The sequence below is a fragment of the Dendrobium catenatum genome, unplaced genomic scaffold (assembly GCF_001605985.2).
Source record: "Dendrobium catenatum unplaced genomic scaffold, ASM160598v2 fragScaff_scaffold_1145, whole genome shotgun sequence".
Lineage (NCBI taxonomy): Eukaryota > Viridiplantae > Streptophyta > Magnoliopsida > Asparagales > Orchidaceae > Dendrobium > Dendrobium catenatum.
This window is the reverse complement of record NW_021319607.1, coordinates 301,271-314,897: the sequence shown is the minus strand read 5'-3', so window position 1 is coordinate 314,897 and position 13,627 is coordinate 301,271. Positions and strand designations below refer to the sequence as shown.

At 35.8% G+C, this 13,627-nt stretch overlaps 1 protein-coding gene across 1 annotated transcript in view; it reads right to left on the bottom strand.

Moving 5' to 3' along the window:
* LOC110099972 (proteasome adapter and scaffold protein ECM29) overlaps nt 1-13,627 on the bottom strand; it is a gene marked incomplete in the record, with an annotated part of 142,753 nt that overhangs the window by 66,586 nt on the left and 62,540 nt on the right. Inside the window, 3 exon segments of the mRNA XM_020827318.2 lie at nt 3,077-3,424; nt 3,530-3,699; nt 3,793-3,946. Of these exon segments, the coding sequence (XP_020682977.1) occupies nt 3,077-3,424; nt 3,530-3,699; nt 3,793-3,946 (672 nt within the window).

The following is a 13,627-nucleotide window of genomic DNA, read 5'->3' as shown; positions in this document are numbered from 1 at the left end:
ACAAAAGATACTTCAGAGAAGTGTGATTATAAGATATATATTACATTATATGCATATAAAACATCGTATGATTTATGAAAATAATTCATGTGTTGTGTAAAGTGATTGGTTGAAAGCTTAACTGAAGAAAGAGGCTTAATGGTCGACTTAGAGGCATGTTACTTAATTTTTATGATTTGTTTAATGTTCCTACACAAAGTATTGACATACATGTTATTTTCCACACCCTATTTTCTCTAAATTTAATTGAAAAAGCATTTGCCTATTGAGTTATGACTCACCCATGTTTTGAGAAATTTTCAAGAGATCCTGCGATTAGATAATGGTAGACCAACCACCGCGTACTTACCATCGTAGGGAGACGACTGGTGGCAGGTTCTTTTGAGTTTTGTTATTTTGATTATAGATAGACGTATGTAAAATTTTTTGAGAGAGTTAGATTTGTTTGGATCCCTTCTTTTGGAAGAAATCTCTATGTACATATTTCTTTTGAAAGATGAACGAAAAATGGAAGTTTTACTTGGATTTACTTTAGTGGCTCTTTCATTATATAGTTGAAGATGTTTGGTTTATGTTAGATCTTTTGATGTTATGCTATGAAGGCTTATTTCATCCTGTCCGACCTCTGTTCCCGCCTCGCCTATACGAGCTTATCGGGCTGGGTCGTGACAAAGTATAGGATAAATTCAAGTACAAAACCATGTCTTCAATGCATTTTCCTTCTTCCATGACTTTTTTAATTGCGGAAAAAAAGCATTAACAATTTGTGGTATTCTATTGTCCAAACTTCCTATAGACTATAGTTCATCTACAAAACAGGATAACTGGACCTTACTATTAGTAATTGGATAGGATTCTGATTTACTTGCTGTAATGGAGCAGATACTTTAGCGGATCGAATGAAAGAACTATGGTTTTTTACATCAATCTATTTATATGCAATGATAACAAGTTATACAACACTCAACGGTTCAAGAAAGAATAGGGAACGAGCATTTGTTGCCTTGTTAAAAAATGTAAAACTAATTATTTTTCATATAGTTTTATGGGTAAATTAATTATAAGCATATTCCTTCAAAAATCTCCCACTTTCAGCGAGTTATAGCTCCAACCAAACTAAAAAAATATTATTTTTCTTCTATGGCACGTAAGCATTCCACATTGACAACCTTAGCAACTTGATTCTCCTCATCCTTTCATATCAATAAAAAGAGAGAAAACAAAACAAAATATTCATCTATATGATTTGGATGACTGCTGTTAGGAAGTTCAGCCCGATTTTTCATTGCTCGAAAGCAGCAAAGCCCAAGCCAATCAAAGAAAAAAAAAAACAGAAATCATCCATGGGCTCGCCCCTTCCGCGATCTTAAGCTTCCAAATTAGCAAATCAAAGCATACTTTGCCAATCCAGTACGAAGTATTCACCAAAATCAGATCAAAACAATACGAAGATCCTAAAATTTTGTAGATCCTAAAATCCGATCTAACAGGAAGGGAACGTAGTCAAGGAGTGAAGTCCAATAGCAATGAAGGAGCCGAAGAAGCTACACGTGCAAATTTTATGCTACTCATAATTTTGTTTTATATAAGTTATTCAATCTAAACCTCCAGGATCATAGTTAGAGAAAAATCATTTGGAATGAAAATATCTTCATTTGGTTAAGATATTAAATTAGATGTACATGATTTTGTTGTTCAAACCTTTTTTTTTTTGTTCAAAAATTAATTTTGGATTTAATTATATAAATGTCCCCTGTCATTTAAAATTTCAGCAACCTCCTGGCATCCCACCTAGCATAGGGGTGTCGAGTAGAGATTTGCCTTTCGTTCTTCCTGGCTGGATCAAAGATACGACGGATGTAAGGTCTTCATAAAATTTATATTCTTCCCAGCCAAATCAAAGATACAACGGATGTAGGGACTTCTTTAGTTCTTGTTCTTTTCATTATTGAATCCAGTATATGTTCGTGTGTGGGTTCTTTTGAACTTGTTTTTTAAGCAAGCAAAAATGAAATTTATACATTTTAGTATAGAAAGAGTGATGAAGGCAGCGATGAGTCGAGGATCGATCAAGTCGAGTGATTGAGTAAAGACGGAATATGTCGGATGCTGGTGTGGGAGGTTGGATGCACAGGTGATGTCGGATGCTGGTGTGGGAGGTTGGATGCACAGGTGAAGTCGTAATCGCAAGGGGGTTGGGTCAGAGTCGTGTCTACATTGATCGAGCATGAGGACATATTTGTGGGAGGCGACGAGTGTACGTCTGGGCAGAAGTTTTGTGTGCGGTTAAGAGAGATTTGGTCAAGCACAGGCGAAGTCATGGGCATGCGAGGGCTGGAGTCACAAGGTTATTCCCGTGCATGAATGAAGTCGCGGGGCATCTAAGTTGCTTGCGCGTGAGGACTGATCGTGGGGGCTGGGTCGCGTGAGGGCAGAAGGAATGCTAGGCCGTTCCTTGTGTGCTGCACATAAAGATCGAGAGGGAATTTGATCGCCTGGAAGGGTCCAATTCCTACTCTTGCAGGCGTGAGTTCGGCGGCTAAGAAAGTTGAGAGGGAGCGAGGCCTTTCTGCGTGCGATGTCGTACGAACGAATAGAGAGAGGAGCTTCGATTCCTGCCTGTGAATGAACAAAGAGTGGGAGAGAGTTCAATTTTGTCTACTGTCGTGTAAGGGAGTTAATTGAGTGGGGGTGGTTATGAGATCCTGGGTATTGGGTTAGTGGTCAACAGTTGTAGACACTCGACATATTATTTCTTGTCACGAAATATGCTCTTGCAACCAAGAACTAGAGATTTCATAAGAACTTCAATATGCAAGAAATTTTCCATACAACATACCCACTCGAAGTGCATAAAAATTGCTATCCCCACCCACAGTTTTTCCTCCCATCAATCTTACATTCCAAAGTGGGTCGACTAGTGGTTCAAGGTGGCATGTCAGATTCCTCCCTATTCTTTCTTTTGTACTAATCTGGTCAATAATCCCTGCAATTGAGAAACTATTTTCCTTCTCCTTTTATTATCTGATTCATAAGAAATATTTTCTTTTAAAACAGCACTAATAAAGTCACATACCTGGATTTCTGGAAGAAGAAGCTGGATCCTAGGATGATGACCACAGTACATGGTTAACGAAACTAACCAGACAGTTGCTGCACAGCGTTCTTCTCTCCTGTTACTATAAAGTAGTTCGTCAAAAAGTTTTTTTATTATCAGATCTCTTGCCAAAGCACGAGACTCATTATCAACATTAAGCTCAGATGAGCTCCATCTCATTGAAACTGAGGAAATTTCACTAGAAAGATAGTTATATGTCTGAGAAAGGGAAATATAATTTGATTTCAGTATCTCATCTCCAGTCACAGGTACTCCTCCCCATATAAATGATAAAGCCTCCCCAGCAGCAAAGAGTACATCTTCAACCTGAATGTGCAATAAAAAAGAGCTAACTAGACAGCAACTGCATTCAAAAAATTAGTATTTTTCACATACAAATTTGCCAATCCACAAGGTTTAGATGATGAATACCTTCGACCGAGAAAGACCAAAAATTAAATCAAGAGCATTTTTCAAGTGAGATATTGATGCTTCCTTCACTGAAATATGCCCAAGAGCAACAACAATCCTCTGAATAGTTTTGATGTCATTCCCATCAAGCAATTTTCTTAGCCTTTCATGCAAAATTAGTAATAGATTGCCTGTGAAAGTAAACTGAATGTTCAGCAAATGAAAATACCATGGACAAGAAACAAAGGTACCTCTTATCGAGAGAGATCAATGAGAAAAAGTACCTGAGATTGCATCATGATTGATATCATTGGGCAAAGGACGACGTAGCCCAATATGACCGAGGGCTTCCATAGAAACTGAGGCTAAAGAGGAGGCTTCCAACTCGACCACACTTACAAGATGGTTAACTATGCTTGAAAACAATGATTCAGAAATCTGCATGGAATAATTTATTGATCAGCATCAACAGACAACATGAAAATTAAAAGAAATGAAAGAGAGGGCTATAACTCAATAAATATGACAATTTAGAGTTGAATAAAGGAAATCGCATATTGCTGGCATAATAGGAAGGCTATTGCACAAATTACGCTAATTTTGAAAATCATTTGGGCAATGGGAAAACGTAGCATTCGATGCAATATGATTTGTCACATATACAAAATAATTAACACATTGGACAGCTCTAAATTCTTTCACGAAGAAATAACTTTCTATAATAACTAATTGTCATAGTTCAACATTGCTCGCTCTTGTTATACATATCCTAGATAAAACCAATATTCGCTGTTGTAGGAATTACAAGCTTCGAGAAGGGCATAATGCTTAAAGAAGACGGGCATACTGCTTAAAGAAAGGAATATTGGGAAGAGAAGGGGATAGCACAAAATGCAATAAAAATGGAAAATGCTACACATAACTTCAGTGGACACCCAAAAAGAATCTGATAAATTATAGGTTTCTTGTAGGAGCAAGCTCGTATAATTAATTATATCTCTTGATGATGAGAGAGAGAGCATTCGATTAAGGCTAGTCATTACATAAACATCAAGCACTTGGCATATAGTAATAACAATTTTGGTTTAGGATTGAAATTTTTCTATCATCAACTTCAAGTAGATAATGGGAAGAATGATGAGAAATGATGAAAAACTTAATCAAGGTCTCATTATTCTGTTGTCCCAAATTGTCATGGGTACTAGTCTACTCAGTCAAAGGAGATAGATGGTCCAATATGACCAAAAGTGTAAAGATCGCTTCTATAGTAATTGGTTGCCTATAATAACCTGATTTAGATCGGGTAAGACTTGCATGTTTACTTAGCCTCTACTAATTTCGGTGAATTTTTTTGGGTTATTTTTATTCCTAGTTTAGTCTCCAAAATAATTTCATAATGACACTAATTTGATAGTTACAATAGCCAACATAAATATTATGTTAGTTTACTTCAAACATGCTTTATTGTTCATACCATGTTATACTTTCATACAAATTATTGTTATATATATTGAACTCTATAGTAGATTTTGAGTAACTTTGTAAGCTAGTGTTACTCACCCCTACCTTACCTACATAAATCTTGATCATAAGTATGATCATGATATGTCAATATATTCTTTTGATAATCATGGTAATGTAAATGTTTTAGTGGGGAGAGAAATTGTATTATGATTCTTGCGTACAACTCTTGTTTATTGTATTGTTTGGTAGAAAAATGAAACAAAAAAAGTAAATAGTTTTACTTATTGTTTATTTGATGATATAGAAAAGTTTATTGATGCAAGAAAAATGAAACAAAAAACAAACTTTTTATAAGATAAAATACTATTACAAACTTGGACACAAACACCTTACAAACTTTGACAACATAAACACAAAAAAAAGACACCTAAGGAGCTTGCCAATTGTTGAGAAGAAGGATACGGTGGGGTGGATACTTGCGGGAAGAAGAATGAAATTAGAAGCCAAGACGAAGGATAGGAGTAACTCGCAAGTTATCCCAAGATAGAGAAGAAGAATAAGTGGACAAAGCTCTCAAGCTTTTCAAAAAACCCTCAGGTTTACATCTCCAAAAATAACATCATAACCTTCCTTAACCAACCTTTTTATGCCTCAAAACATCTCTAATATATAGGCACAAAAGGGGAGCCAAACAGCCACCTAAAACACATTTAATATCTTAATTAAAAGAGAGATCTAGAAGGCCAAAAGACAGCAAAACTGCTGCAGGAAAACTGCACAGAAAACAGAGAAAATCACATGGAATTCCCCCCCAAACAGCCACAGAAAACCAGCCAGTAGGAGACCCGAAAAGCCAGCACAGGAGGCAAGGCATCAAGGCACGGGAAACCAGCCAGCAAAGGACCCAAAAGCCAGCACATGAGACAAAGGGGCACATCACGGGAAACCAACCAGCAAGGGGAAAATCAAGAAGACAAAGGGAGGAGAAAAGGCATAAATTATAACTCATTTTAATGAGCTAAATAAGAAGAGTACCTTTTCACATTAATGAGCTAAACATCAACTCAAGAATTAATGAGCTAGACTTAAGTAGAACCCAATTTTTAAGCTCAAAACCAGCAGCCAAAGCCCAATTCGAGAACAGCCATGGTCCAAACCAAGAGGCAGAAAACAGCCCAAAGCTTGCCTACATCAATTCTCCTCCGGTTGAAAGAACTCATCTCCTGATGAAGCTTGAGTTTGTTTTGAACTTGTCCTGAGGCTTCCGAAGATTGATTGCATGGACTATGACTCATGACTCAGAAATAAAACTTACATGACACCAAGACACACACGACAAAACGGGATATACTAACCCGCTCTGATACCAAATTGATCCCGTGGCTGGCTGCTTGGCTCCCGTGGATGGCTTCTTGGTTCCCGTGGCTGGCTGTTTGGTTCACGTGGATGGCTGCTTGGTTCCCGTGGCCTGGCCATTTGGTTCCACGGCTGGCTGCTTGGTTCCTGCAGCTGGCTACTTGGTTCCTACGACTGTCTGCTTGGTTCCCATGGCTTTTCTGCTCTGTTTTGCTGTACCGTTTGGGGGCTGATGTGTTATGACTGTTGGCCTTTCATTTCCCTAAATCTAATAGATTTTAATTAATATTTTAGGTGGTTGTTTGGGGGTGAATTCCAAGTGATTTTCTCTGTTTTCTGTGCAATTTTCCTGCAGCAGTTTTGCTGTCTTTTGGCCTTCTATATACCTCTTTTAATTAAGATATTAAATGTGTTTTAGGTGGCTGTTTGGCACCCCTTTTGTGCCTATATATTAGAGATGTTTTGAGGCATAAAAAGGTTGGTTAAGCAAGGTTATGATGTTATTTTTGGAGATGTAAACCTGCAGGTTTTTGGAAAAGCTTGAGAGCTTTATCCACTTCTTCTTCTTCTCTATATTGGGATAACTTTCGAGTTACTCCTATCCTTCGTCTTGGCTTCTAATCTCATTCTTCTTCCCGCAAGTATCCACCCCACCTGTATCCTTCTTCTCAATGATTGGCAAGTTATTTGTGTTTATGTTGTCAAAGTTTGTAAGGTGTTTGTGTCCAAGTTTGTAATAGTATTTTATCTTATAAAAAGTTTGTTTTTTGTCAAATTTGTGATGCAATCAAAAATTTGGGAGAGAGACCCAAATTTTTTATCACAAAAAGAAGCAATGACTTCCTATATAAAAGAAACTCACAAAATACCCAAAAGAACACAAATACGATAAACCCCAACTTAATATAGAAAAATGAAAGACTTACAAACTTTGACTCTTACAAACGATGCTTACACAATCATAAACATAATCAGAAGAAGAATACAGGTAGAATGAAACTTGTGGAGAGACGAAAGAGATTAGAAGCCCGAGAAGAAATGGAGACAAGCTCGCAAGCTTTCTCAAAGAGGGAAGGAAGGAGGGAAGTTGGACAAAGCTCGCAAGCTTTTCCAAACAACAAACCCGCAGGTTTCTTTCCAAAAATCACATCATAAACTTACTTTAACATCCCAAAACAACTTCTATATATAACCATGAGAGCGGAAACCAAACAGCCCCAAAAAAAAGCCCTTCATATTCTTAATTTAAAGAGGGAAATGAAAAGCCAACAGCCAACTCATAATATTCCCTAATTCTACACAGGAAACAAAGCACCAAAGCCACAGAAAAGCCCCCAAACAGCCACGGGAAAACAGCCCAGGCGGAACCCGAAGAGGCAGCCGTGGGAACCAAGGGGCCAAGGCACGGGAAGTCTTCCCAGCACAGGAAACCAGCAGCCATTTTCGGAAATCTAAGGGACAAGTCACGGAAAACAGCAAGCACAAGGAAATGAAAAGAAAAAGGGGAAGGAGAAAACACAAGTCTAAAGTAATAATGAGCTAATTTTTAGTTTAATAAATGAACTAAAAATAGCCCATAATGAGCTAACCTCCCACTTGACATTAATGAGCTAGAGAAGCCAAAAATCAAATTTTTGGGTTTGATTTGACCCCCCCCCCCTTTGCCTACATCAGACTCCCCTACTTGAAAAACTCATATCCTGATGAGTCGCCTTTAGCTTTCTTCTGAGGAGGCGAAGACGGTGCATCTAGTTCTTGAATCTCTGCTTCAAATTTCTTCATAATTTCTTCTTGCTCTTTCTCGAGCTGTCTTTGAAGATACTTCTTTCTTTTCTCGTATTTCTCATCACATAAGAACATGTGATATTGAAGTTTGTATAATCTATCTTGTAGCGGATCTGTAGAATCACCTTCAGCTAGAATCCATCTGTCCATCGGAAGAGGAACTTCAGGATCTTCAGGCTTGCTTTCTTCCTTGACTGAATCCATCTTTTTGTCTTTTTCCATTTTCTTTTTTAAAAAAACTCAACAATAAACATGACTCAAAGAAAGACTCAACCTAAAGAAACCTAGACTCACACACAATAACTGCTATGACTTACCAAGACTTACTAGAACTCACAAACAAAACTTACATGACGTCAAGACACATACGACAAACCGACTTATAAACCTAGGACTTCCTAACTTGCTCTGATACCAATTTGATGCAATCAAAAATTTGGGAGAGGGACCCAAATATTTTATCACAAAAAGAAGCAATGACTTCCTATATAAAAGAAACTCACAAAATACCCAAAAGAACACAAATACGATAAACCCCAACTTTATATAGTAAAATGAAAGACCTACAAACTTTGATTCTTACAAACGACGCTTACATAATCAAAAACATAATGAGAAGAAGGATACAGGTGGAATGAAACTTGCGGAGAGACGAAAGAGATTAGAAGCCCGAGAAGAAATGGAGACAAGCTCGCAAGCTTTCTCAAAGAGGGAAGGAATGAGGGAAGTTGGACAAAGCTTGCAAGATTTTCCAAACAACAAACGCAGGTTCAAAAATCAAATTTTTGGGTTTGATTTGACACCCCCCCTGTTGCCTACATCAATTTGTCTAGTTTTTGTGAGTTCATGTAAGTTTCTATTATCTGGGAAGAGTAGTATTTTGTAGCAAAAATTTGGGACTTGCATCATTTATGAATATTGAAGAAAATAAAATAAAATATTTCCAAATAGACCTTCGAAAATACATCAATTGTTGCAGACTCAACATGCTGTGAAATGCTTCGATATAGTAGTTTTCATTTGGTTGTGTAATACAAAAAGATCATTATTGGCAATCATGGGTTGTGTCATTTAAGGAAACCTTCTAGGCGTGGGAGGTATGCATATTTGTCTCCATGGTTAAATTTTAGTCGAGCATAACAAATAAAAGGTGTTGTGTCCTATTAAGTGTACCCTATGATACACCACTCCAAGGACTTAAAGCTATTGGAGAACATTCAAGCTATAATCGTGATTGTAAATTAATAGGGTTGTTTCACAGTCAACTTACCCAGCAAAAAGGGCTCCGATCATAATTGTTAATTAGTAGTGTCATTTGGCGATAAAATCATCTGATTAGAGGTAATGTGGCATGTGCTTGATGGTGTGAGATCTTTTGATATTGATCAATTGATACGACTGAGGAGACATTGGCTCTTTATGAGGTAATATTATTCTTAAATTTACCGCCATTGTTAAACTTAGTAAATAGTGGATGAATTACTGTTTTTTATCTTTGAGAGATGGATTTTACTTGAATATTTTTTGTTATATTAATTTTTTAAATATTTTCTAGCGTCTAAGACCAAAATGATTTGTGCAAAAACTAGAGAATATTTTGAAAAATAGAATCTATCAATACGACCATCAACAAATTATTTGAATGATTTTATTTTATTATTTGAGCATTGGCAACTTTGCCCGCCTACTCACATAGATTCAGATTCAAGAATTAAATTTAAGAACGATATTATGAACTAGGTAACCCTGAGAGTTTGTATTTTAGAATGAACTTTCTTCGTAAAAGACATTAATGGCTTAATGTGAACATAAAATAAAGTATCTCACGAATTGTTATACTTATATGCTGATTTATAGAATAGGATTTGAAAATGATTCTTTATTGTAAAATTTTTAAATTTATAGTTAGAACATCTATCATGAGATTCAAATCTTACCAACTCTAGCAGTTGTGACGAGAAGAATTAGACTTAAAATATGGGACTTACAACTCAGCCTTATAGGAGCAATCTGCTCAGAAGCAAGCTTACATGCTGATTAATTTGACTCTGAAAGATTCTCTGATTTTCAAAGATTATTCAGCTCTCAAGGCGATCACATGCTTTTCAAGGCAGTCGAATTCAAATCTATATTATTCTCAAGCTATATAGTATTCTCAAACAATAAATATGAGCGTTTAGCACATTTTTTAGGAACTTTTAAACTTAAATATTTTAGGTGGTATGATATGCATGCACAAACTTTGATGCATTTGTAAAGCATATTTACATGTTTTATAGTGCATTTGCACAATACACATATATTTTTGGTGCACTTGCATATTTCTTGATACACTTATATGATGGACCTATATACTTGAATGATCTTAGGTGTAGTTACCTATTGTGCTTGCACGCTCATCAAAAATCTTTTACTTTTTAATGCACTTGCATGATTTTTGAATATTTGAACTATCCATTTGAAAAATGTATAGACAAAATTGCTTTCAGTTATTTGACGGATCATGGACACCATACTAAAATAGTCATGAGACCCGTGATAGCCACGATACACTACTTTACCTCATTAAAAAACAATTTAATCATGGGGGAGTACTATTCGTCCAGCGGAATACTATTTATTTAATAAACACATTATCTATTCACGGAGCGTGAACAAATTCCTTAATATCCACATAGCTTAGGGCATTTTTGCAACTCATGACATGTTAGACCACTTGCTTTGTTTTAAAATTATTCACGTGAACACCTGATTATTGGACCTATGTAAGGGTTTAACATAGCAATTACTCACACGAATGCATTGTCTTTGAAATGCGTGCATGAATTTCAACTTAAGTCTATGATTGTGCATATGTTCCGAATACGATTGTGAATTTCATGAGTTAGAATCCTTCGTGTGTTTTTCAAAAGGAGACCATTTCTCAATATGTGGGGACTTGTATTTACTTGAGTGGGCCTCATAGGGGGATCATTTTTCTGGCTACAAGTACAAGCTTGTGTAATTTATTTTCATTATTAGCACATATCATCAAGTGTATTCTTAAAAGGATTTTATGCGTAACAATTCCCTAATAAGCCTCATTTGTGTTCAACTATTATCATACACTTTTCTTCTTTTTCTATATTTATATTTTCTTATTTTTCAATTTATATTCATTTTATCATTTTTGTTGCTTGTGTAGTCCAAAGTGTTCATCTTTTTTTTTTGTTCCATGCAAGTTTGATCAGTTGAAGATTATTGTAACCTCCTGGTGTCCTCCACATAGGGGTCATTTATAGTGAGTATGGACTTGCCCACCACGCTGATAAATGTGTATATGGGTGGTGTAAATATCATGGCCATGTTTTCTACTCTCACCATGCTTAAAAAGATGCATATGGGTCTTCATAAATACATGTAAACATTGCAAAAAAGCTTTCCCATACACGTAAAAAAAGATGTGTATGGCACTCTTTTTTGTTAGGCATGGCCTTCTTACCAACTGTAATAAGATTAAGAAAGATATGTATAGGCTCTTCAACTCCCTAGTGTGCCAAGAAAAGCATGTATAGGGTAACCCTTCCTGCTTGAGAAGCAAGCAAAGTAAGATTTTCCCATCGCATCAACAAAGACGTGTACAGGTACTCAAGCATATCTGTGAGCTTCCCAAACATTAACCTTGCGCACAAAATGGTGACGCAATGAATGCACAACGAGGCAAGGAAAATACACAATTTCTTGTCTTTTTCCTTTTTTTTTCCCTCTTCTTAGAGAGAAAAGGTGGAGAGGGAAAGTTAGAGTTAAGGAGAAAGAGAGACAAAGTGAATAGAAAGAGAAAGAGTGAGGGAGAGAAATAGTTAGAAAAAGAAATGGAATTAGAGAAGCAGAGAGATAGAGAGAGGGGGAAGAGATTGAGTGAGATAGAGAGAAAAAAAAAAGAAATAATGGAGAAAGAGAGGGAAGAGAGAGATATAAAGAAAGTTAGAGAGGGGGTGAGTAAGAAAGTGATCTAGGGAGAGAAATAGAGAGATGAGGAGAGGTAAAGAGTGGGAAGGGAGCAAAAAAGAGGGAAAGAGAGCAGAGTGAAGAGGAGCTCTATTGAAATCAGCAATGACAACTGTAACTAGGTTGATGGTGATTGCGAGATCGACAGCGTTAAATCCCCTTGTTTCATGAGCTTCTATTATCCTGCACGAGCCGATGGTCCTACCAAGCCTTCATCCTGCTAACTCCCTAAGCCTTCCTTACTGCTTGTTGCCAATATATATTGATTTTTTTTGTGCAATATTTTTGTCGTACACTCAAATCAAAATTGTGTTATCGCCTCACGCAAGTGAATTTCCCAATTTTCTTCATGCAATGGCCTAAGCAATATGCTTATTTAGTTATTTATATTGTCTCAAATGCACTGACGTAGTACATTTAGCAAACGTACATTGTTCAGACGATTTCTATTTTGTTAGATACTTTTTGCACAATGTTTGCATGATGGAGCATTTTTTCCTCGCCATTTTCTCCATTTTCAGTCGATTCAGCCTTAAAATACTTATTATGGTTAACAGTCACCAGTATTTTCTTGATAATAAAGTATTAACTTAAAAATAAATAAATAATTCAAACATTACATGCAAGGTGCAGTCAAGTTTGAGTAGAATAAATTATGAGATGGTGGATTAAAATATATCATCGAAACAAAAAAATACATCAGGCAAAATGTCAACACAAAAATCCAATAACATCAATAGCATGAAACAATGAATAAGCTACATATGCGTGCACAAGAAATTTTTTTAGTTGTTACCATATTTCACACAACAATTTTATATTCTTTAAAATTTATCATCCAAGGAGTATGACAAACTTAACATCAAATACACTATCATGACTCGACTTGAAGGCTCAAAATTACGAGGCGAGAATAGACGATTATTTAAAATTTCATCCTCTAAAATTTCTAAAAAAAATTGATACACTAAAAGAGCTAATAAAGCCTCAAATATATTTTTAAAGTAAAACACCATATATATCTTTCTCTAGTAGTGTCACACGTACGATGCATCTTCTCTCCTCTTTCACTCATTCAAATTCTTTAAATAATATTTGTGAACATTTTGTAAATATGAAGTGAGGCATAACGTAACTCAGTTAGTACGTCATACTTCAAAATTTAAATAATACAAGATATTTTGAATAACATGCATGCTCCTTACAAAACATAAAGTGATTAAATTTATTTGAGAAAGATCATGAATATTATGCATATCTATATACTTCATATGTATATCATAGCGTTATAATTTTTATAAATAATACAATCATCACAGGAGCCACTATCTAAATAGTACTAATGGAAGTACTTCCATGCATGTGGGCAAATGAATACAACAACGAAGTGTACTTCATCATTCAATCATACAAATGCAAGCATTTCTACTTAATACCTTTTTTGCATTCTCTATCTCATTTCATATCATTATCATTATGCCTAATAAACAATATATGACTTGTCCTAAATAATTGAAACTTGGTAAA